The sequence below is a fragment of the Dipodomys merriami genome, unplaced genomic scaffold (assembly GCF_024711535.1).
Source record: "Dipodomys merriami isolate MVZ:Mamm:240054 unplaced genomic scaffold, mDipMer1.0.p SCAF_10, whole genome shotgun sequence".
Classification (NCBI taxonomy): Eukaryota; Metazoa; Chordata; class Mammalia; order Rodentia; family Heteromyidae; genus Dipodomys; species Dipodomys merriami.
In genome coordinates, this window is record NW_027202271.1 from 49,937,129 (window position 1) to 49,963,423 (window position 26,295).

The 26,295-nt window shown below is 33.3% G+C and overlaps 1 protein-coding gene across 11 annotated transcripts in view; it reads right to left on the bottom strand.

Moving 5' to 3' along the window:
• Positions 1–26,295, bottom strand: part of Anks1b (ankyrin repeat and sterile alpha motif domain containing 1B) — a 972,026-nt gene that overhangs the window by 810,873 nt on the left and 134,858 nt on the right. For all 11 annotated transcript variants that reach the window (XM_069990836.1, XM_069990828.1, XM_069990821.1 and 8 more), the window contains exons 5-8: positions 24,177–24,252; positions 22,063–22,164; positions 20,143–20,256; positions 17,192–17,358 (exon numbers count right to left, since the gene is read on the bottom strand). In XM_069990836.1, the coding sequence (XP_069846937.1) occupies positions 17,192–17,358; positions 20,143–20,256; positions 22,063–22,164; positions 24,177–24,252 (459 nt within the window). The remainder of the gene's footprint in view (positions 1–17,191; positions 17,359–20,142; positions 20,257–22,062; positions 22,165–24,176; positions 24,253–26,295) is intronic.

Below are 26,295 nucleotides of genomic sequence, written 5' to 3' on the forward strand. Positions count from 1 at the left end.
GTAAAATAGACTTTTACTCCTGAAAACCTAAAAACATGAGAAAAGACCTGTATCGAGTACAATAAAATATAGAGGTTAACTTTAACCTGTCATGAGAAAAAGAGGAAAAGAGATGTAACAGGGAATCTCTTATTCCAGTACAAATGGGAATTTGTGTGGCTGTGAGGTACATTTTTACCTGACAATTTTAAAGTTTTATATGATTCTGCAATTTCTTGTCAAATGGAACTCTGACAGCAGATAAAGTGTTTGTTACTAACTATGAAAAGTACTAACTAGCTGGGTGCTGGTGGCTCATGCCTGTAATCCTAGCTACTCAGGAGACTAAGATCTGAGGATTGCAGTTCAAAGCTAGCCAAGGCAGGAAAGGCCATGAAACTCTTATCTCCAATAAGCCACCAGAGAGAGAGAGAAAGAGAGAGAGAGAGAGAGAGAGAGAGAGAGAGAGAGAGAGAGAGAGAGAGAGAGAGAGAGAGAAAGAGAGAGAGAGACTTTCAGAGAATTACAATGTAGTCATAAAAATATATAACATTAGCATAATCAAAATTCTGTCAAGACTGTGATGCAGTAACAATGCTTTCATTATATCACTTATGTTTTCTATACTATTAAATTACCCAAATATTTACAAAAGGCTAGGAGTAAAAAGTAGGTTTTAATCACCCTCAGTTATTAGTTACATACTCTCTAACTTTCCAAGCGTCCTCTTTCAGAAGTAGATTCATTACTCAAAGCCGGTTTGAATTGACCATGTGGGTCACAAACCTGTTTTCAAGACTGCTGGCTATAGTTCAAGAAGAAACATTGAGATATGAACTGAACATTTCTGTTTAGAGGTAGACTACTTAAATTACCACTTAATCCAGTTTTTCTAATAAGTGTATCTATCACTTCAACTAGTAGGAAAGGCTCAATAGTCAATATGTGAATATCTAGAATCTTGCTGGAATCTGGAAAAAAGAAGTCCTTTCTACTTAGGGGTTGTTAAATTTAAAATAAATAAATAAATAAACCTGGATTTATTTCCTTGATACCATGTGGAGAAAGTGTGTCTGAGATTGAAACCAATATTAAAGAAAAAAGTTGAATTGGGAAGAGGTAGATTTCAGACTGCATTTTCTGAGTCTTAGGTTCACATAAAAACCTGTATTTTAAGCCGGGCGCTGGTGGCTCACGCCTGTAATCCTAGCTACTCAGAAGGCTGAGATCTGAGGATCGCGGTTCAAAGCCAGCCCGGGCAGGAGAGACCGTGAGACTCCTATCTCCAATAAACCACCAGAAAACCGGAAGTGGCGCTGTAGCTCAAGTGGTAGAGCGCTCGCCTTGAGCTGAAGAGCTGAGGGAGAGCGCCCAGGCCCAGCAGTTCGAGCCCCATGACCGACCAAAATAACCCTGTATTTTTCATTTACTTTAGCTAGTGTATTCTTTTTGTGCTTAATTTGAATTCATCTTAAAGAAATACATAGAAAATTAGCAAATCAGATGTTGCAGAAGTGTAGAAATTTCGTCTTCCTATTTTCAACACTGTATATGAGTGTCACCTCTCTAATGGAAGTAGACAACCTCACTATGTAACCTTAACTGTCACCACTGGACTACTTCAAAGTAACAAAATCTAATTCTTAAAAAAAACCAATATAAACAAAATGCAGTTTAAAGCTATGTTTATAACCATCAGAAACTAGTGTTACAAAAAGATTAAGATACTGACAGCAAAACAGATGAAAAAATACAACCTTGATAGGAATTTATACACAGAATAAGAAGAATTATAAATCAAATCATACAGTTCACTAAGGAAACATAGAAACCAGTAAGGCAAGACAAAAACCAAGAATAATATATCCAGATATGCTATCATATGCAGCAGCATATAATCCAACTTTTCAACATAACTTATGGGCTTATACTAAATTTCTCATAGGGTTTCCTATTGCCTATTAATAATCATCAACACCTTAATTCTTAGATTTTTTAATCCTTAAAAGAGACACAAAGGTCCACTTAAAAATAGAATCTTAGATTCTTTCACACAAAATTATTTATTTATTTGACTAAATTAGCAAGTAAAACATTTACAATATTCTTATGTGAGTAAATTCATGAAAATGTATATTACTAATAATCACTCTAAGCAAGCAATGGGCCATGCAACCTATTATTTAGGTAAAAAATGACCACAACTACAGACAACTATAGTATGTAAAATCTCTTTGTATAAAGGTTTAGTTTTTATTGTGTCTACAATTGTAACTGAGAAGTTTTTAATAAGTTCATGTTTACATGTGAGACCACCTATAGCTACAGGAAAAGTTTATATGAATATTACAAAATCAAAATGTATATAGAGAAAATTTATTTATATTACAAAGATACTGTATGCTCAATTCTAGTTAGTTGGTTACCAATGCTGTTTTCTCTAGTTCTTCAGGCCTTAGCTAGACTACAGTTATTAGTATTGTATGCCAGGACAGCCATGTGACATATTATATAACTGAGCCTCATTTGGTGTAATAAGATGTCTGTTATTCACTCCTGGGCATTTCTCCAATAGAGCACCAACAAGGCTACAGTAAAACATAACCATGTTCATTTCAGCACTATTTACCATAACCAGATATGGAATTAGTCCAGATTCCCCTTAGTGGATGAACAAATAAAGAAAATATGGTATATATACACAATGGAATTCTACTCATCCATCAGAAAGAATGATAATATACTCTTCATAAGAAAATGGAAAGACTTGGAAACATTTTTATTAAGTGAAGTAAGCCAGACCCAGAGAAACAAACCTTCCATGGTTTCCCTTAGCTAGAATGTGCCTACAAATCCATAAGTAAACACACAGAGTGTGATGTTATACAAGAGGTTATGAATGAATTAACTGACTCCATGGAGAGCTCAAGTAGTAATTCTTTTAAAAGACCAAGTCTAAGCCCAATAAAATATGTACTACTGGAAAGATGGGAGGGGGAAGGGGTAAAGATTAAATGAATGAAGGAGGAAAGTGGGGATGAATTCAGTCAAGAATTCATTGTATATACCACAAAATTAAGAAAAATAGGGAAGGTTAAAAGGAAGTGAAAATGTTGAAGAAATGACACCAATATAGATACACTGTATACGTAAACTGCTGTTAAATGGAAAAACAATTCAAAATATATCCTAAAACATTAAGAAAAGTGTGAGAAGGTAACCAGACCCTCCCCCACAAAAAAAGAAAAGAAAAGAAAAGTGTGAGAAGAGGTGGGTTGGGAGGGATGGGTGAGAATGTTGAATAGGATGACATTGATCAAGACTCACTGTATTAATAAACTGCTTTGTTGAATGGCAATTTCTCTCTACAACTTAAAAATATAAAAATATTCCCCTCAAAAAGATGTCTGCTATATCCATGCATGCCCCCCCAAACCTTTCTATCCATGTGTGTGTGGTTATACATGCTGAAAAATAGGAAACAGAATAGGTTAATTCATAGACATATTGGTTATGGGGGAAATGACGAAAGACAAAAAAAAAAGGAGCCAGTTCATTGCATGGATGACCAGTTGTTATCATCTGACTTCTTTCATATCCCTCTCAAACAGAACAGAACCATCCTTCCATTTTCAGTGATCAAAACACAGCTGTTGCTTTTTTTCTAATAAAATACTTCCATGGAATAGTTCTTGTGTGTGAGACAATATACCAGATTCTGAAGATATAAAAATAAATATCTACTTCCTCATTTTCCATAACTACACTCACTAATATTTATTGGACTGTTTGGTAATACCTTACCACCCTACATTTCCATTATTTGTTAATATCTGCTTTCTAAAACTCAAGCTCCTGACAGCAAGAAAAATACTTCATCCATTTTTAACTGTCCTGAAACAGGAGCTCTACTACATTGTAGATTTACAACATTTACTGAGTAGATTAAATGAAGTAATTCAGAAAAATGGAGCAGCTTGAAACAGAGTCTATAATTTTCATTTTATCAGTGCATATAAGGCTTTTAAAGTAAATGAAATAGCATGTGCACTTTAAACTTTTCCAAACATTTACATTAATTTAATGATAAGAATGTCCAGCTTTAATACCCTTCTCAATTGTGCCAGTATCTATTCAACTTATACTCTGGTAATTACAAAAACATAATGACATTGAATGTTACTTAAAATATGACTAGAATTAATTTTAATCCACAAAAATATTTATTGAATATTTACTATCTTCATGTCCCTACACCAAATTCTATGTGAAATACTTGATATGTATATTTCATTACCATGACATACACTGATGATCATGAAATAAATATATCAAATTAACCTTTTAATCCTTATTTTTAAACCATGTCCTGTACAAAAAGAATGTTACTCAATATCCTATTTCACAATTAATATACTTTGGAACAAAGACTGATTATTGATTATGTGAATGAACAATAGATTATAAATTCAACTAAATACAACTATTTAGGTTTTTCATGTGATATATTGTACTTTTTGGTTCTGGAATTTCCACTTAATTTTTAATAGTTCCTATTTCTCTTCTGAGAGTTTCCATATGTTCAAAGGAAAAAAGTGATCTGAACTAGAATAAGGAGGTTACTATATAAAGAAAGACTTGAACCACACTTTGAAAGATGAATAAAATTTAGAGTCAGCAAATTCACAGAAGAAGAAATGTCTAGATATACTTAGGCATGACAAAAAATAAGTATACTGGTAGGAGGAAAGAAAAAAGAAAACTATCATTGAATAAGGAGGGGCAAAAACAGAATGGAAATCAGGATAGACTCAAAATCCAAGAAGAATGTGGCTATTATATAGCAATCAAGGAAGGAACTCATCTATTGCTGACCTTAAGGAAGGGGGTAGAAACTCCTTTATTAAAAAGCTCCTCTGGCAGTATGACATAGGTACAGATCAGAATGAAGAAAAACTATTTGTAAGGAAAAAGCACTGGTTTAGCACTTTCTGTGTATAAACACACTATTAAAAACTACATTACAATGAGATGTACAAGTCGTTATGTTGAAAAATGAACTTTACAACTTTGACCGGGTTGGGGGGGGTGGGGGAGGGGGTAGGATATGGGAAGGGATGGGAAGGGGAAACAAAGGAGGAAGCAACAATGCTTGATAAGAAATGTACTCATTACCTTGTCCATGTAATTGTAACCCCTCTATGGTATTTTCACAATAAATTTTTTTTTTAAAAATACCATATACTTTAGCCTAAATAAACAAATAAATAAAAACCACATTCTCACATTCACTCGTGTGCTGCTTAATGACAGGAATACTTTCTATGAAATGCATTGTTAAGCAATTCTGTTATGAAACATATAAGATATACTTAGACACACTAAGATTGCTACATCTGATATCATAACCTCCCTGTTTCCTCTCTCCCATCTCCCCTCTACCCTCCCTGTAACCCTGCTGTGTAGTATGGGGATTGTACCCAGGACTTCATGTATGCTAGGCAATTCCCTACTACTTAAGGCATAATCCCAGCACTTTTCCTTTGTATTTGGTTTTTGAGATAAGGTCTTTCTAATTTTGTCCAGGATGGCTTCAAACTCCTGACCATACTGCCTGCCTCCTGAGTACATGGGGTTACAAGCATATACTACCATGCTCTGAGATACATGTAGTCTTATGGAACCATCATTATACATGTTGGTGAGAATGTAAACTTGTTCATCCACTCTGGAAATCAATATGGCAGTTTCTGAAAAGACTAAATAGAAATAAGAGCTTCCTTTTGACCCAGAAATTCTACTCATAGGCATCTGTACAAATGACCATAAACCAGATTACTCTAAAGCCACCAGCAAAACCATGTTCACTGCAGTACTGTTTATCATAGCCAAGATATGGAATCAACTCAGATACCTCACAGTGCTTGAATGGATCAAGAAAATGCAGTACACACACACACACACACACACACACACACACACACACACACACACACACACACACGAATTCTATTCTTCCATTAGAAAGAATGATATTGTACCATTAATAGGAAAATGAAAAACCTGGAAAAAATTACCTTAAGTAAACCAGACCCAAAGAAATAGAGATTGCATTGTTTCCCTCATTTGTGGTAACAAGAATGTGCCTAATAAATCTACAAGTAAATGCACTGGATGGTAAAAACGATAATAATAATAATACTTTGGCACATGGTAAATTATACAGGTCTCTAGGTATTCATACACAGTGAGACCAAAGGATGATATTCTAAGGAGAGGATCACATAACCACAATAGCTATGTTCATCTGAACATATAAAATAATATTTATCAAAATGAACTCCAGGAAGAGGAAACAAGAGGTTTTAGTTTTCTTTTTTTAATACATATTTTTTGCTCTAAAGATACTGTACAGAGGAGTTACAGTTATATGAGTAAGGTAATGAGTACATTTCCTATCGAGCATTATTACCCCCTGCTTTGTTTTTCCCCTACCATCCCTTCAATAAATTAGTTATTTTTTGTTTGCTTGTTTGTTTTTGTCGGTCGTGGGGCTTGAACTCTGGGTCTGGGCACTGTCCCTCAGCTCTTCAGCTCAAGGGAAGCGCCCTACCATTTGAGCCACAGTGCCACTTTCTATTTATCAAAATGAACTCCAGGAAGTGGAAACAAGAATTTTTCTTTTCTTTTTTGCCATTTTTGTTTGCAGTTTCTTTTGTCTTGTTTGTTTATCTGTCTTTGGAAGGATAAGGGGGCACAGAAAACAAATGCAGCAATGATACTCCGTAGACATTATGTTGAAAATTTGGAGCTATATAACTTGTGAGTGGGGAAGGGAGGGAAAAACTTGGAGAAAACAAGGGGAAGGAGAGACATTGTTCCAAAACAAATATACTCAATAATAATAAATAATAATTTTTTTAAAAAACTAAGGAAGTTCAGGGATCAAGCCTTGCAGTGTTTTAATGTTAAATGATTAGGGATTGAAGAGGAACCAGAAAAAGGGACTGAAAATAAATGAATAGGCTGTCAAGTACAGGGTGGGGGGACCTAGAGTATGTATGAGGAAGAAAGCCAGAGTATGGTATCTAGGAATTCAAGTGAAGAAAATGAGCATGATCAGCATTCTCAAATGCTCCTCAAAAAATCAAGCATGATGCATATTAGGAAGTCACTGGAGATCTTGACAGGAAAAACACCATAATAAACTAGAAAATGGAAGGGAAACAGAGACAGCCAGAAGTAACACACTTCTTCCAGAGTTTTATTATATAAATGAAAAAAGAAATGAAGCAATCCCTAGAAAGTGAGGTATAGTCAAACAGGAATAGTGAGTTAAACAGAGGAAACTCTGTAAGAGAATGAAAAGTGAAACAATCCAACATAATACTAAACTTGTCCTATTACTGAAAGAAAAAGTGGAAATGAAAATAAGGATCAGAGCAGAAGAGTTTGAATTTACATTGTGATAGGTTATATTTGAAATGACATTGACATGTTTGGGGAAAGGAGTCTTGAAAAGGGTCTTTCAAGTGATTGAAACATGTTTAAGACAACTGTGATTTTTATTAAGTAATGTTGACATAAACCTGAACTCACAGAAGTGTCCTTATGTAGAAAATAATGTGTTCAGTAACATCTGTATTTTCTTTACCATCACACTAACTGTATTGCTTTATAATTGCCTATGTCCTTAACTATATTCTTCAATATAGTGTCAGTTTTGTCAAACTTGTGAATATGTCGGGTACAACACAGAACTTTGCACAGAAGGCTTAAGAGTTGCCAATGCAAATATGATACTGATGATAAAATTCTTTTGAGTACTAGTTTATACTTCATTTGATTCTTTAACACTTGTCATTTAATTGAAGGCATAAAAGAATTATTTAAAGGGAAGTTATTTTGCACTGGTGATCAATCTCACATTTAAGAAATCAACTTTGTGGGCTGAGCAGTTGGCTCAGTGGTAGAGTGCTTGCCTCACATTCATGAGGCCCTGAATTCAATTGCTCAGCATCACATAGGCAGAAAAAAGTCAGAAGTGGCACTGTGGCTCAAGCGGTAGAGTACTAGCCTTGAGCTGAAGAGCTGAGGGACAGCGCCCAGGCCCAGAGTTCAGCTCCCACAAACAAACAAACAAAAAAAAAAAAAAAGAAAGAAATCAACTTTGTGGTGTGTGTGTGTGTGTGTGTGTGTGTGTGTGTGTGTGTGTAAAAGGGAGAGAGAGAGAGAGAGAGAGAGAGAGAGAGAGAGAGAGAGAGAGAGAGAGAGAGAGAGAGAGAGAGGAAGAGAGAGAGAGAAACTGAGAAACTGAGAAACTGAGAAACTGGGGTTTGAACTCAGGGCCTGGGACCTGTGCCTGAGCTGCTTTTTGCTCAAGACTAGTGCTCTATCACTTGAGCACAGCTCCACTTCTGGGTTTTGGAGTAATTAATTGGAAATGGATTCAAACTGCCTGAGTAGCTAGGATTACCGGCATGAGCCACCAGTACCCTGCTAAGAAATCAATATTTTTAGAATGTTGTAGGGCAGTATGCACAAAACTACTTTTGGCAGGAGTCACTACAGAGTTTATTTAAAATGTTCTATCCCCAGACACTGACTGAGCAGGCTAAGGTAAGAAAGACATAAAAAATGTCTTTGGGAGAATATCAAGTAAGGAAATAAGGAAATAATGGAATAAGGAAAGAAATTATACTACAGTAGGAAACGATAAGAAACTAAGACAAAATGGAAAATACAGCTATAACTATGATGTAACCTTTTGGTGATATATAAAAAGCATTTGTAAATGACTCATTCAGACAAAATATAATAATAAGCTACCATTTGTTTAGTGTTTAATTATGGTAGACCCAATGTTAGCACTCTGAATTCCTTACCTTACTTCACAAAGCTCATGCAAGGTATTATTATTATTATTATTATTATTATTATTATTATTATTATTGTCACTATTATTATTGCCATTACTATCATTTTCAGAGGAAAAAATCTAGAGAGTCTGTCTAAAAAAACTTGTATTCAAACACAAGTCTGCTTGAATTCAGATTCCTGTTCTCTTTATCATAACACAATTCCCAAGTTACAAATACATGTTATTGAAAAGTTATAATAATTTCTTAATTCAGGGACTCTGTAACTTAGTGGGCTGACAATTTCTGACACTAAAGACACTTCAACTATTTAGGAAAATAACATCAGACAGGGTAACAGTGAAATTATACAACCTAGGACATATAAGTAAAAATTTCTTCAAGGCCGAAATAGACTTATTCAGTAACAAAAAACAAATTATATACAGACATGCTTTGTCTATGATTTTAAAGTAAAAATGGTAGCAAAAAGAATTATATACATATACATAAACAAGGAGACAGACATATGCAGAAATAATACACTTTACTGAGCATTATAGTTATCTACAGCATTAGTAGAAGACAAAGCTGGAAATATGTCACATGCCAGAAATTGAAGGTCTTAGATGCCTCTGTTAAAATTTATATTTAATTTTTGTAGTGAGGAGTAGCACAAAGCTTGAGTAGGAGAATGAAATTATCAGAATTACACTTATGGCACTGTCTTTTGATAGCATTGTTCAAAATAAACTGGTACAAATAAAGAGGAGAAGTGAAGAGAAAGGCAGTAGACAGGATCAGGTGCTCTTGTAATAACTGAGGTAAGAGATGAGGGTCTGAAATCAGAGAAATGTCAGGGATGATGAAAAGGTGAGATAAGTCATCAAGGAAAGGCAGAATGAATTACTGGTTAGACCATGAACTTGTAAAACATGTAGCCAAAACTTTAGATGAACTACTCCCCCAAAGTACCTCATTACAACTTGTGTTTACACTGTTGATTTGAGGAAAATCCAAATATAGTTAACTCTCATTGACTTCTGAGTTGTTACTTTTAGGCAAGCATTTGAGCCTCTTGAGATAATAGTCCTAAAAATTCAGACTGATTATGATATTATAATATTTTAATATTGACTAATTCAAGAACCAAATATTTGACATTACTAGAGATATCCTTTTTACATTGAGCAAAGATACCCTTTAGTCTTAGCAAAATTTGACAGTCTATTGAAGAAAGACATATTAAGTATCATTTTAATGGATGAAACAACTAAGTTTTGGAAATATTGTGTAATTTTCAAAGGTCACCCTGCTGATAAGAGGCAGAACAAACCTATAAAGCCAAGTATGTATAACTCATAGCTTCATGTCTTTACTGCTAAACTATTAGCTCCCTATGAAAGATGGCTGAGATTTTCTGATCAGTGGAAGATTCTATAATAAGAGATTCTACTTCTCAAGGAGAAATCTCTCCTTCAGCTCTGATATTCACCTTCAAGTGATTAAATATGCTCTTAATTGATGATGACGTATTTACAAGAACATCTGTACTTTTACTTGCAGTGTTTCCCTTTTTATGTATTTATTCTGTCAATAAATCTTTACTTAAAAATCACCACATGAAAAGGCACTGTGTTAGGCACAATTCAATTGCAGTTATCAATCAAACATAAATCCTACCATCAAGGAGTCTCTCTCTCTCTCTCTCTCTCTCTCTCTCTCTCTCTCTCTCTCTCTCTCTCTCTCTATATATATATATATATATATATATATATATATATAGTAATGAACACATGTTTACACTTACAAGACAAAGTAGAAACAGATGTGTCATGAAAGGTAAAAGTAATTGTGTTAGGAATTCAGAAAAATGGCTCTGTAGTAGCCATTTATTTCTAAGGTCTTCCTAGAATCACTGCAGACATAAAAAGTTACTCAGGTGAGAACAGGGACAAAATTTTTTCCATTCTGATTCTGAGGTTTTCCTTGCATGTACTATACATATAAAGAGTACAGACTGTAGTAAATACTATTATTTTCCAAGTATTAATCCAAGTCAACTGAATCTGCATTCTACATATACCTTAATTTCAAAAAAAATATTTAGGAGAATTAAACCTTGGCTAAATACACAACAGCTTTGAGTCATCATTTCAAAAAACTTTCAACTATATAAACATGAATTATTAGAGTTAGAAATTTTCTTCTGAACTTGGTATCAATTTCTAATGAGGCTAATGAGGTAATAGTTGCCACTATGCAAGATTTAGCTCCACTACAAAATATCTAATATATATTAAAGAATCATTTATAAGAAGAACCTTAAGAAGGAGTCTATGAATGTTTTTGTTTCATTTTCCAAGGTTCTCTGACATATGGATTGAATGGGATAGCCATTAAGTGTCCATTTTGAACACTTTTGATGCATTACTGAAATGTGTTGGAATGTGGTACTTTGTTTCAGAAACACCATTTTGTTTTTATTCAACCTAATTTCACATTATTGGATTTTAAGACTTGATGATTTGGGCACCAAAATATATTTTTCTAAACTAATGACCCCCTTTCCTGAAAAGTATACTCAAGGAGTTTACAGACGCTTCCTGTGAACAGAGATCTTCCAAGGTGAATCCCGTATTACTAAAATAACACCATCTACATAAGGCTGATGTGTAAAGTTGTAATAGAAAAGAAAGTGAAATAACATGAAAGAGGTGCACTTTCTAAGCAAAACTGCATGAAATCTGCCAGTGCTACCTTCTCAAACAAAAAGATTCAGATGCTGCTTGTGTCCAGGTTCTTATCCCTCAGGAGAAAAATGTATAAAGTATTTTATCCCTTAAACTTACTTATTTCTTGAAGACATATATTAGGCAATAGTGATTTTTATATTCTAAATCTATGAAAAAATGTTCCAAATAGCTAAATTCAATCCACCATAATTGTCTTTACATTACCATCAGATTTCCTGTGGCATGGCATTGTGCACATTGTTCATACTCATGTAGAAAAATTGAATTTGAGGCTTGGGAAAATGTTTCACATTATATTGTGTTCTTAAACATAAAATTAATGGGTGGGTAAAGACTGTGAAGATATTTATATTTCTGCAAAATTTACATTCTAGATTATATAATGTCCTAATTCAAGTTAGAAATGGTCTCATATGCCCATTATAAGAGTAGTTAAAATGAACTGACTTTCAAATTAAAATATATGCAAGACAAAATACTTGAGCTAGCCATTACTTTAATACAAAACCTATAAATGAATATAATCATTCAGAGTAAGAATTTAAATTTTAATTCACTTATATTAGCAAAAATTTCAAACTACTACTTTAATACCAATACTTTAATGAAAACAGGTCTCTCAAAAATAAAAGTTCTTACATAAGATGGCTGATTTCACATATTAAATTCCTGAATTAGAGTGCCCTCTATTGGAAGCAAAATGCAATAAAAGTTACATTTAAACAGCTAAAATACTCTCAAAATTCAAGCCATATCACTAATAAGTAAATATATATTTCATGAGAAATATAAATGTTTTAAAAATCCTATATCTTTTTATTTTTATCTCTTCTAAAATACTTTTCAAATTGTCATAATGACCAAGTTAGATATTTCATATCATCTGAAATTAAATTTTGACTGAATCAAAATGCTTGTTATATAGTCAGAAACATGAATCAAAGACAAACAAATACAGATGTAAGGTGTCACTGTATTTAACTGTTGTATTTGTCAACTTTCAATAAAGCATATAAAATGTTGATTAAAAAGACAAATGTTTTCCACACTTAAAATCCTGATATAGAAATAATTGTTATAATTTATAACTTCTGTCAGATTATTGTTTGAATTTTCTTTTATGTTAATTTGTAAACCTCCCTAGTCTGAACTGAAAGTTTCTATATTCAATTTCACATTCTGAAACTCCAAATGTGGTGGCATTGTAGGGTAGCAAAAGTGGAGGTGTCAGATAATGCAGCAGGCATTAATATGAATAGTGCCTTATAAAAGAGCTTGCTTCAATTATATACTCTCAGTTATGTGAGAAAATAGTGTGAAGACATCTGCTTGCAAAATGGGAAGCAGGCCTTCACCAGAGACCAGCATTGCAGCATCCTGATCTTGCTCTTCACAGTCTCCATAACTGTGAGAAATAAATGCTACACTTGAAGCTATTCAATAATGGTAATCTGTTTTAGAATTCCAAAGTAAGATATTTCCTAATTCAAGAGACTTTCAGAAGCTCTTGTGTTGGAAAACTGGAGAAATACATTGGCCACTATGAGTTCCATGCAATTTACTCTATCTCAAAGACTTCTATAATTTTGTAGCATTATTAAGACTATTTTTTGTTCCAGTAGTGAACAGGACTTGTATACTGTCTCTTAGCTTTTAGCTCAAGGCTGGCACTCTGCCACTTGAGTCACAAACTCCTGCCCAATCTAGCTTCAAACTGTGATCTTCAGATCTCAGTTCTCTGAGTAGCTAGGATTACAGGCAGGTATGAGCCACCAGTGCCCAGCTGAGGTTCACTATGTGTGTGCATATGTGCACAGGTGCATGTGCACGCACGCACGTGTGCATGTGCACACACACACACACACACACACACACACACAGTGGACCTTGAACTCAGGGTCTAGGCTCTGTCCCTGAGTTTTCTTGAGCCACAGCTCCACTTTCAGCTTTGCATGTGTATGTGTGTGTGTCTGTCTGTCTGTGTCTGTCTGTGTCTGCCTGTGTGATTAATTGGAGATGAGTCATACAGATGTTCCTGCCTAAACTGGCTTCAAACCTTACTCCTCAGATCTCAGCATCCTTAATACCTAGGATTAAAGGCATGAGCCACCAGTATTCAGCTAAAACTCTCTTTTGACTCCTCATTTTAGGCCCGAGGGAATTACTTCATTAAGATCCTGGCAGATATTTAGTTACCTAGATCAAAAGTGTACATAGGAAGCTTCTTAAGTGAGCAATGCTCAGAGCTATCTTAACTTTTTTTTGTGAGGTAGAGTCTTACTGTGGCAGAACACTGTCCTCCATATATCCTCAGATTCACAATCCTTCGGCGTCAACCTCCCAAGTGCTAAGATTATACAAAATTACAACTATGTTTAGCTCTCAACGTGATTTTGACTTAGTTGGTGTGGTACTTGAGGTATCGTTACTTATTTTTCAGCGCCTCTCTGGTAAGTCTAACATATAATCATTATTGAGAATCACCAGTCCTAAGAGTATTCAACACACATTTTTTACTTTATCTTCCAAAAATGTCACCTTCATAAGAACTTCCCTACTCAAATAGTTTTATCTCCTCTCCAAATTTAAACTTCTGACTAGTCTTCAATCTATTCATCTGCCTTTTCTGTGATGATATAGTTGAGTTAATAAGGAATATGGTTCTGCCTCAGACTGCCAAGGTTCAGATCCTGGCTCTGATACTTACTGTGTAAACTGGAAAAGTCATCAAGGCCCTCTACCTCCATTTTCTCACCTGTAAAATGGGAGAGATAAAACTATCTATCTCAGAGGGTAATTGTGAGTCTTCTTTGAGTGTTAAGTGTTATCATTAGTTATCCAGCTTTATTTCTCACTACTTTCAAAAGCAACTCTCATAGTGTCATATTCTTTTCAAATTATATAATAAGTCTCTCCTTTGTGCTTTAATGGTACACACTATTTCTTCAGGCTGGAAATTTCTTTCATTCACTCTCTCATTCATTTATTCATTAATTCCTTGCAAGGGACATCTCCTTCTCCTTCAGGACCCATTTTAATCCTCCCCTTCCTTCATGAAGCCTTCAATAAATACCTTATAGGTCTTCAATGACCTCTCCCTTTTTAAAAGTTCCATTGGTCACAGGGCAGCTTACTATAAGAAAGATGGCTAGGAATTTAAAATATTGCCTGAATTTGAGTCCTCACTATGTCACCTGAGTTATTTCCTAAATCTATAACTCTACTGTTAAGATTTCTTAATATTGGCTTAAATGATGTAAAGCATTAGGAAATACCAAGCTTCTAGTAAATATCAACTCATAATATATATTTGCTTTACATATTAGTCTTCTTTACATGGTAATCAAAGCCTCCTTTAGGATCAGTATTTTAAACTCTTCAAAAATAATAATTATATTTCATTCTGATATTATAAACCTGTAACTTAAAACATCTAGATTAGGCAATATAAAAGTATCCATTAGGCTTCTTGCATATTGTGAGGAACCAATTCATGACAAAACTCTGGAAAAACATTTTTAATAAATGGAAAAAACACTCAACAAAACAGAAAATGAATGCAAATAGAAGGCTCAATCTAATTGGATTACTTCTTAAACATCTGATAGCAAGTTTCTATCAGATTCAGTCTCTGAAAGGCCAGTTCCAATTATTTTTTTTAATTTGTCCCTAATCCTTAGATTTTTCTCATTTCCTAAAAAAATAAACACCAAAGTTCCTACTCTGACATTCAAGATCATCCCTGGCCTGACCTAATCAATCCCTTTAATCTTATCTCTTATCTTTCCCCTTTATAAATTCAAATAAATAGAATTACTTATCATTAATATACATGGTGCTTTTCTGCTTCATATATCCCTTAATACTTTATATAACAATAGTTCCAAAGATTTTTTACATGAACAGAAGCAGTGTAGGAATATATGGGCTGGTATTTTAAGAACTTATTGCTTAATTTTTCATGTTAATTTCTCCCTTGGTTCTGTCACAATACAATCTTCAGTTTATATTTTTAAAAATTTTAGTCATCTCTTCCCTCTCAATGTCAGAGGCCACTGACATCACTTCCTAAAAAGCATAAGCACACATGAGGGCAATAAGATATTTACTGAGTAAAAGAAAAACAATAAGTTTCTATTTCATATTTATTCATTACCTTCCTCACTTTGAATTTCTTGTACAGTATATCTCTCATAATTTATATCATATATTATTAATATAGTCATAGAGATATACATAATTTACAAATAAATAAATAAGGGATGTTTGCTTAAGATTTATTTATGGCATAACAACAAGAAAGGTTTAAGAAACACTGATCTAGAATATTGAGACTTTTTAAAAAACATCCATGGGTTTAGAAGTAGAGAGCAAGAAGCAACCAATTTAGAAAAATCGTTAGGGAAAGATATAAAAAAATTCAAAAATCATATATTATTTATGTAGGACAAACACATTTTAAATTGTAAGTCATTTTCAAGATAATATTAAAATAGAACTGATTTGGGAAGGAATATATATATACACATACATATACCTGTTTTAGGTTTTTAAATATGCAATTTTATCCTGACTACTATAAATATTGCATTAATATAAAATTTTCACTTTGTGAAACCTATAAGCTTTTAACTCCATTCATTGTTTAATTATTCACAATTATTCATAAAGGACTGTGTGGACAATAAGGTGGTATTTTACAAAAGACAATGCAGTAAGAAAATGAAAACAAATGAAAAAAAGTAGGACCAGGCAGTAAGTTTAGCCATAGAACTAGATTAGTAAGTGCTATCCACGGAAACAGTGTCACAGCTAACTTAAGTAACTACATAAACTGACTGTTTTCAAAATGGATACTTGCTATACTCAGAAATTTTTTAGGTTTTCAATACTAATATGACATACTTTCTATTGATTTTAAGTAAAATTTAAAGCTGCTTAAACAAATTAAGTTCTAAAAGTGAGCAAAGGATTTACTTTATAAAATGTATTAATTTTAAACAGATTGATTTTTTACAGTTTTTATTACTACTGTAATAATATAAAAATCCATGATGGGCAAGAATCTCTGATTCATATGTTAGATTCTGAGCTCATAGACAAGAACTCTCTGCATATCTGTGTATTATAAAACCATGTGGGTTGAGTTTTCCATAATTTCTCCCTCCTTCCATGACATAGTAAGTGACTAAGGAACTATACATATGATTTGGCTCTGTATGTATTTTTCAGAGAGGGGTCAGATTGAATTTATAGAGAAAGTGAGGAAAACAAACAAACAGAAGGCTTTCTTCTATATCATTTCAAGCACAGTAAAACTAAAAGAACATAACCAAAGAAACTATGACTTATGTTATAGAAGGAAGTCTAAAAGTAGAAAGACAATCACAAACTGTAAGAGAATTATCAAGCATTTCTTCATCTACACATGCAGTGAGCATACACCCTATCAGTACCAGAGAAAAGACCAACAGGGAGATTGACATTTGACAGTGCAGAAGCTGATAATCTACTGATACACCAAATCCCATGCCACTTGAGCAAATATACTAAACTTGCAAAGACAGCTGTGTTGTCTTCATTTCCCCCCTTACTTACTACACTCTGGCTTCCATTTTTCCCAAGTTCTTCCTCTGAAATCTTGCTCAAATTATCTAAGTAGTGGTCTGATATTGTGTTGCACAAATCTTCAAAAGAATAATCCTTTTCTTGACAGAGTTTTATTTCATCAAGTAGTTTTGATAGTTCTCCTGTCACAGTTTCACCTGTAAGAAGATAATTTTTCAGATATTTCAAGAAAGAAATTGCTAAAACTTAATGTTGAAATAATTAAAATGTATTTATTATGATAGTAGAACTAAAAATACAAAAAACAAGATTAAATAATCAAATATCTCTGGTAAAACCAAGATAGTAAACTATAAATAATACAAGATATTGACACAGCAACTCATTTCTCAAAAGAGAAATGAGTATTGAAAGTTTAAATATCTGTAGTAAATAAAAGCACAATGATGAATTATAATCTATCAGTTACAACACAGATCTTCATATTCTGAATTAAAACTACACTGAAAGAGCATCTGATCTTAGATACATGCTTATTTCTGAATTTTCAACTCTGTTTTATTGATTTTGGCATCTGAGTTTATATCAATACAATCCTGGCTTGACTACTTTCTTCAACAACAGTACCAAAAACCTACCATGCAGAAAGGATAGTTTTTTCCATAAATGCTGTTGGGCCATCATGTGCATATACAGGATAATTAGACTGGGCCTTCCTACCATACACAAAAGTCAACTAAAACTGGACTAAAACTTACTGTAGGCAGGGCACTGGTGGTTCATATCTGTAATCCTAGCTACTTAGGAGGCTGAGATCTAAGGATCACAGTTCAAAGCTTATCTAGGCAGGAAAGTCTTATCTCCAATACAAGTGGGATTCTATCAAACTAATAAAACTTCTGGAGCCAGGCATGGTTCCTCACACTATAACCTCAGCTGCATAGGAAATAGATATAGGAAAATATCAAGTCAGGGCCAGCCCAGGAAAAAAGTCAGCAAAATCTTATCTCAACAAACAAGCCAGGTGTGCAATCCTACAATCCCAGATGATGGTCCAAATGCTGGCCCAGGGAAAAAAACTTGAGATCTTACCTTAAAAAAAAACTAAAACAAATAGGGCTAAGGATGTAGGTCAAGTGGTAGAATGCTTGCTGAACAAATATAAGGCACTGAGTTTAAAGCCTGGTACTGCCAAATATAAAATAATTAATTACTAAAAAATAAAAAAATGTCTTCATAGTAAAGGAAACAATCCACACAATACAAAAGTAACTTAAGGTGGAAAATATATATGTGGATAATAGCCAAAATATATAAGGAGCTCTAACAACTCAATAGCAAAATAATCAAATAACTTGAACAAAAAATTAGGCTAAGGATCTAGTTATTTCTTCAAGGAAAAAAAGAGAAATACTAAAAATATTCAACATTGCTAAATAATCTGTCAGATATAAATCAAAATCATAATGAGTTATGATCTCATATTTGTTCATATAGCTATTACCAAAAATATGAAAGAGGGACCTGTGGAATGGCTCACCAATGGAAGAGCACCTGTCCAGCAAGTGCAAGGCCGGAGTTTAAACCTCAAATTGAAAGATAAAAAGACAAAAAATATCAAGTAGTTGTGAGACTTTGACAAAATGGAGCCTTGTACACTGTTGGTATGTAAAGTGGTACAGTCATTATGGAAAATAGTATACAATTATTCTCAAATAATTAAATATAGAACTACTAGCAATCTCACTTCTGGAGATTTATTCAAAGCAAATGAAATCAATGTTATGAAAAGAGATATCCATGCCCCATGTTCATTGAAGCATTATTCAGAATAGCCAAGAGATGAAAACAATCAGTGTGCAATTTTGAATAAATGAATTTAAAAAAACTGTGTGTGGGTCTACTGGTGGTTAACTATGCATACATATATATATACAATATGTATATACTTTTACATATACACATGAACTATAATATAGATGATAGACTATTATTCGGTCTTTTAAAAAATATATTCTGTCATTTGAGACAATACAGAAAAATGAAGTTAATTTTGTTGAGTGAAATTGGGTAGATATAGGCAAATACTGTATGGATTACATTTATATGTGAAATCTAACTCACAAAATGTCCAACTCATAAAAGCAGAGTAGAATGGTGGGCACCAGGAGCCTTAGGTTAAAGAAAATAGCTACATTTTGATGGATGGGTTCCAAATTTTAGTTACAGGAGAAAGAATAAGTTCTGGACATCTATACAGTTAATAACATTATATTGTATAGATGAAATTAGTTCTTACCACCAAAACAAATGGAACTATATAAAGTAATGGATATGTTAATTAGCTTAATGGTAGCAATCAATTCACAATGAATGTGTATATATATCAAAACATCACATGGTATATGTAAATACAAACAACTATTTGTCTCATTTATGCCTCAATAATGCTGGAAAAACAGATTTATAAAATATGTACTCCTTATAAACTTCATATCACAGTGATTGCTATCTATTTTGCTCACTTCTTTGTCTGAGAGCCATCATGGTCTCTAAATAAAAACAACAATAATGTTTGTGTTTTGGTTTTTTTGGGTCGGTAATATGTCTTGAACTCTGAGCCTGAGCACTGTCCCTCAGCTCTTCAGCTCAAGGCTAGTGCTCTACCACTTGAGCCACAGCGCCACTTCTGGTTTTCCAGTGGTTTATTGGAGGTAAGAGTTTCATGGACTTTCCTGCCCGGGCTGGCTTTGAACCACGATCCTCAGATCCCAGCCTCTTGAGCAGTTAGGATTACAGGCGTGAGCCACCAGCACCTGGCAACAATAAATTTTGATTGAATAAAAATATAAAGTATAGCATGTAGGACATAACTTATTAAACTTGAAATTTCTGTAACTGTAAGTCTTCTAATGAATGCATGATAATTTTATTTACAGAAGACTAGTGACATTCCAAAGGCTTTATAGTTAGTTACTCACTTTTAGTCTTTTGGGAAGGAGACTCAACAGGAGACGAAATATGTATTTCTTGTGTTGTATCTTCCTGAACAAGTTCTCCAAGCACTGCTGATCTTCCGACACCTTCCAAATATTCTGTGTATATATGTTTTTGATATTACAGACTTAAATTATGTTAAAATAAATACTTTATGCTTTACTTCTGATTATTTTTATTAACTCATATCTTAAATATAACCTAAATTTTTAAAAGAACTTAAAAATCAAAAGAACTTCGTGATAATCTGCTAATTTTTAATGAAAATATCATATTTCCTCAAAAAATAACTATATTGACCAGGTGTTCTGGTTCCCACCTATAATCCTAGTTATTCGGGAGATAAATATAGGAAGGATTGTAGTTCAAGGACAACCTGAAAAGTTAGAAAGATCTCATCTCAAGAAATAAGCCAGATGTGATAGAGCTTTCTTTCAATTACAAATGTTTTCATTACATTTTCAAAACGCACCAGTGATTTGAAATCTGGAAATGTAAACAATGGAATATGTTTATATTCTGAAATGTGCCAACAATTTGAAAAATTCGAAGATATCACATACAAATTAACATATCTAATGAATCTTAGCCATGTCATAGTTTATTATGGTCACAGTTTACTCCTACCTAATATCATTCTCATCTACATTTTTCATCTACATATTTCAAAATGTCTAGAAGTATACCATGTTCCTTTTTAGTATACAATGTTCATTTTACTTTATTTAATTTTAATATGTGAGTTTCCTAATACATCGCTGCATACATTTAGCATGAAATTAACTTCTTTATTGACAAAAAATTCTAGGGGGCTGAAATTTCTTGAAATCTTCTGGAAATAGAGAAGAGAACATATTGAACACTTAGCCTTTGATGGCTCATCATGTCCTGCCCCACTTGGATTTAATTCATGTATCTCCCTGCATATCAATGCTGTTCTTTAGTTCCCAACTGCTATCTACTGAAACTGTCCCATTTCCCTTCTCTGTTATTCTACTTAATCTGTAGTAATCGCTGGACATAATCATTGGTGAAAGGTACAATAACTACTAGAAAGGACAGAAAGAACATCGGGGGTTTTTAAGAAAACATGATATATGACAGGCTTAATTGTCAAGGAGAAAAATAAAGCATTTAAATCTACATTTTTTTCAAAGAAATTTTAAATAAATGGAAAACTTTGTTCCTCTATAAATGAAAAGATAGCAGCTAGAAGGTTGTCTAATTTTCAATACACCTAATGACTGCAACTAACTACAAATGAACTAATCTTTATCAAAAACAAAGGCTGATAAGACTGAGTCGGTTATATTGTCTACTGGTTTAGGAAGAAAATAATGTTCTTTCCGCCAAAACTAATGCTGGCTGTTGTTGCTTCTAATCCAACATTCATGGACTAGCTCTGCATACAATAGATAGATGAGTTTGAGTTTAATCTATTGGTGCTTCAGTTTCCCACATGTACAAAAAAAGGAGAATAATATCTACTTTACCTATTTTGCATTCATAGAAATCAGACAAAATAATAGAAAGAACTCTAAAATCTCTCAAAATATTATTCAAATAATAAGTTAAAATTTAATTAAAATTTAGGATAATATTTAATCATTACCATTGTACATAGCCCTATTAATCTTAAGTTGTCACTATATATTTACTACATGGATTTTTAAAAGATTTTTAAATACCCAAGTAGTGAACAAATTTTTTTTAATACTGAATAGTTACAACAAGGTGTAAAATATTTATAAAGTAGTATTCTTTAGTTATAACATGCACTAGTAGAAAATGTAAATAATGAGTCCATTAAAAAAAAACACTAACTCAAAAGCCCAAAAAACTATGACAGTTTTAAATTAATCTTAAGTTTAAAGAAAACTTGTCCATCTTTTAATGCCATTTACCTTGTAAGAGTGTTGCAATCTGGAGAGATTTCTGAGATGGATGTTCTTTCAGGATGTCTAAGACAGTTCTACCTAAACTGTCCTTTATGTTGGCATCAATTCCTGAAAGAAAAAGAAAAACTGGATGTACCACTAGAGTGTCCTCAGATGATACTGTCAATACATAACTGCTCTAATTTCAAATATATATAGGCCAAGCACTGAAAGTGGTTTTTAAAAATTAAGTTACCAGATTTTAGAAAGAAAGTGGAACTCCATTTCTACCAAAGATTACATGTTAACCCTTAAAGGTCACTGTCCCAGTCATTAAGCTCTATTTTCAGGACCCTATGGTTCTTTTCTGGGTTGTAGCTAGTTAACTTCATACTGTCAAACTAAAAAATAATAATTTACAAAGTTAATTCCCAAAGTGTCATGTGGTTTATGTTTTCTATACAATATGGTAAATATATTTAATAAATAATAGTCATGTATTACATGAGTAATATAAGACTACTCAGAATACTTCAGTATTCATAAAATACATGATCTGAGCACTGGTGGCTAACGCCTATAGTCCTAGCTACTCAGGAGACTGAGACTTGAGGACTGTGGTTCAAAGCCAGCCCAGGCAGGGAAGTCCATGAGACTGTTATCTCCAATAAATTACTCAGAAAAACCTGGAAGTAGCACTGTGGCTCAAATGCCTTGAGCTCAAGGCTAGTGCCCAGACCCCGAGTTCAAGCCCCAGGCAGGACCAGCAAAAAAAAAAAAAAAAAAGCATTATTATTTTCAAGTGCATGAACTAGTGTCAAAAATATTAGGTGTTTGAGGGGTGTAGGGGGTGTCAGTTGAACTCTTGGCCTGGGTGCTGTCCCTCAGCTTTTCAGCTCAAGGCGAGCGCTCTACCACTTGAGCCACAGTGCCACTTCTGGTTTTCTGGTGGTTTATTTGAGATAAGAGTCTCAGAGACTTTCCTGCCCAGGCTGGCTTACAACTGTGATCCTCAGATCTTAGCCTCCTGAGTAGCTAGGATTACAGGCGTCAGCCACCAGCACCCAGCTCAAAATATTGTTTTCAAATAGAAAGTCAAACATTCCATGGTACTTGTTTATGCCAAATTACATTCAATGTCAGTCACATTCATCATCCACCTGAACAAACCTTTTGAATTGTGTAATTGAAACACCTGTTTTTTTTATCTTTGTTCAGAAGATAATTTGCTATACTAGAGAATTTAATGAAGCACATAGCTTTCACTACCCTAAAAAGAAACCTAACTTTAAACAAAGCAATTTTATAAGATCTGGTCCCAAGTGTCAGTTCATAGATTATTAAATATTTGTTTAAATTTGTATCAGAATGTATGACCAACATACATTTACTTCCACATCACTTGTTATAACACTCTACTCAGATCAGTTAGATATATACAAAATTTTTACTTTGAGCAAACACAATCACCTAACAAAGTTTTTTTCAGTTTTCATACAGAGAAAAATAAACACATTATAATCCATAATATAAAAAACTGAATTCTTTACAAGTATGAATTTGTACACAAGTCTATTGAATTCTTTAAAATAAAACTGATATCAATCCCAATTAAAATATATATGAAAATAAGCCTACTTTGCTGTTCTGTCAAATCACGTTCTCTAAAATATTAACTTTAAAATAAGCCACTGTAGCCAATAAACAATTATTTACTCAGTTGATAAAGCAACTCAAATCTTTGTTTACAATAATTCACATCATAAAAAAATTTGAGTAAATCATTTTCTATAATAAACCAAGCAACTGTCCTAACTTCTATGGGTCAATTATTCCTTGTAGAAAGCAGAGATCTCTTTTCTTTTTGGCAGTATCTACATGTATCTAAATAAAATTTAATTGTATAAAATAGTAATTACCCAGATCTTTTTACTAAGACATCTACTGAAAAAAAGGAGAGGGCATATTTATACCAATTGTATCTAAACACCAAGGCTAACTACCACAATACTGAATACTATCTGCAATTGAAAGTAGAGAGAAGTAGGCTCATTTGTGCAAAAGACTAATTTTCCTTTATCTATTCCTGAAAGAAAATAATATTTGACAAGACTGGATCCCTGCAGAATTATTATACCTACCTGTTTCTAACAGAACTCGTACAACATCCACCTTTCCAAATAGAGCTGCTTCATGAAGGGCACTTCCCTTTTCTGTCTGAAGAAAAGAAAAAGAAAACATAGTTACATTTGGAATGCATGAAAAATTTTAATTCGTGTACCTATCTTTCAATTTATGTAGTCATACATATTTTCTGCAATCTAAGTGCACTTGAGAGAAAAGTTGTATCAAATAAAGAGAATCCAGGAACAAACTTTAGAAGCTTAGGTTTGTAAAGCACTTCTACTTCTAACTGGCCTTGTTATAGTAGGAAGCAATTCTTTTTCCCTTAATCTTGGTTGTGTTAACTTTAAAATAAATAGTAATACTTATTGCAGAAAGCTTTTATAGTGTCAAATGAATTTAATCAGTATGAATTTAGTAAACACTAATTATATCGCAAGATCAGTGAAGGATGTTCTGAGGCTTATCATTCTACCCTGGCCCCTGTAAATCCACATTCTCTGTGAGGGGAAAATGTGTAAAGCAATATTTATGATAAATAAAATCCAAAAATTGTATTATGGCTCACAAATCTAGATGATCTTCTCCCAGCTTTCTTCTCCATTCTCTTTCCCATATATCAAAAACTCTCCCTGACCTATGCTTAACACATACTGACTTTATTCATATTAGTGTCATCAAATATTATAGAGGTCTTCTGCCTGGCTCTATCTAATTCCTAGATTTCTTGATCTGGACATCACTCAAATTACTAGTTCTTAATCTTCAGCATGAATCACAATCACCTGGAGAGTTAAAAACAGGTTTCTGGGCCCCATCCCCAGAGTTTCCATTTTAGTAACCAAAGATAATTTCTATTTCTAACTAAATCCCAGATGACATTGATGGTCTAAAGAGAATAATTTGAGAACCACTGACCTATTCAGTATGTCAGATCTTAATTTAATTTCCTTAAGAAAGAGTTCTTGTGCCCCTGAAGCATAGTGTTTTTCCTGTGTATATCTATCTATATATTCCTTGCCATAGCACTCATAACACCACATTACAATTCCAATTGTTTATTTCCCTTCATTACCTGTACATTCAGTGAAACTATAATTTTTAGAAAAGTACTTTGGAAAGGTAGAAGCTTAGGATCAAGCTTCTGGGAAGAGGTAAAGGTTCAGGGACAGAAATAGGAACCCACAATGAAAAATAATTTGTGAGTTGTGCAGATATGTTTTCTTTCATTGATTTTTATGTAATTTTTTCATCTTTATATATTAATTTTGCCTTCATAGTTCTACTTATTTTTTTGCTTGGTCTTGTTTATAACGCAGCTCAATTAAAATCTGATTTTAAAATGTAGGCATTTGTAGCTATAAACTTTCCTCTTAGTACTGCTTTTGATGTATTCTAAAGGTTCTGGTAAGTTGTATTTTCATTTTCGTTCAATTCACTTATCCTCCTCCCCTTATTTCTTCAATGATCCACTGGTCATTTAACAGTGTTTGCATGTTTGAATGTTTTCTGTAGTTTATTTTGCTACTGATTCCTAGTTTTATTCTACTGTGTTCTGACAAAATACAGGATATTACTTTAATTTTCTTATATTTGCTAAGACTTGTGTCTTCAGATATGTTCTATTTTGATAAAAGTTCTAAGGGCCTCTGAGAATGTTTATTCTGTAGCAATTAGGTAGAATACTCTTTAGGTGTTTAAGTCTTTAAATTCAATATTTACAGATGTCCTCTAATTTCATTGCTCATTCTTATCATCACTCTTTTTCATTGAGGTTTCACCCACTTCACTATCATTCAGGTCCTTTGGAGGAGACATAGTGTCTTATCTTTCACTTGCGTTTCTAAGTTGGGATCAATACATTTGAGGCCAAGTTTTTGGTTATAGATTTTAATCTCCTGTATCCCTTCAGGTGAAATATTCACAGTGTTTTTGGAAGACCATATGTGGCTGTTAGGTTGTGATGGATTTTCTCAACAATGGACTGAGGAGTTATAGCTCAGATATTTGCTCATAGCAATCAAAACACTAGGTCCAGATCCTTGACTCCGTAAGGACTACAGAAGCAATCACAGTTGATAGATACAATGACAGTAGAAAATACAATAATCTAATTAACAATCACCATCACTGCTC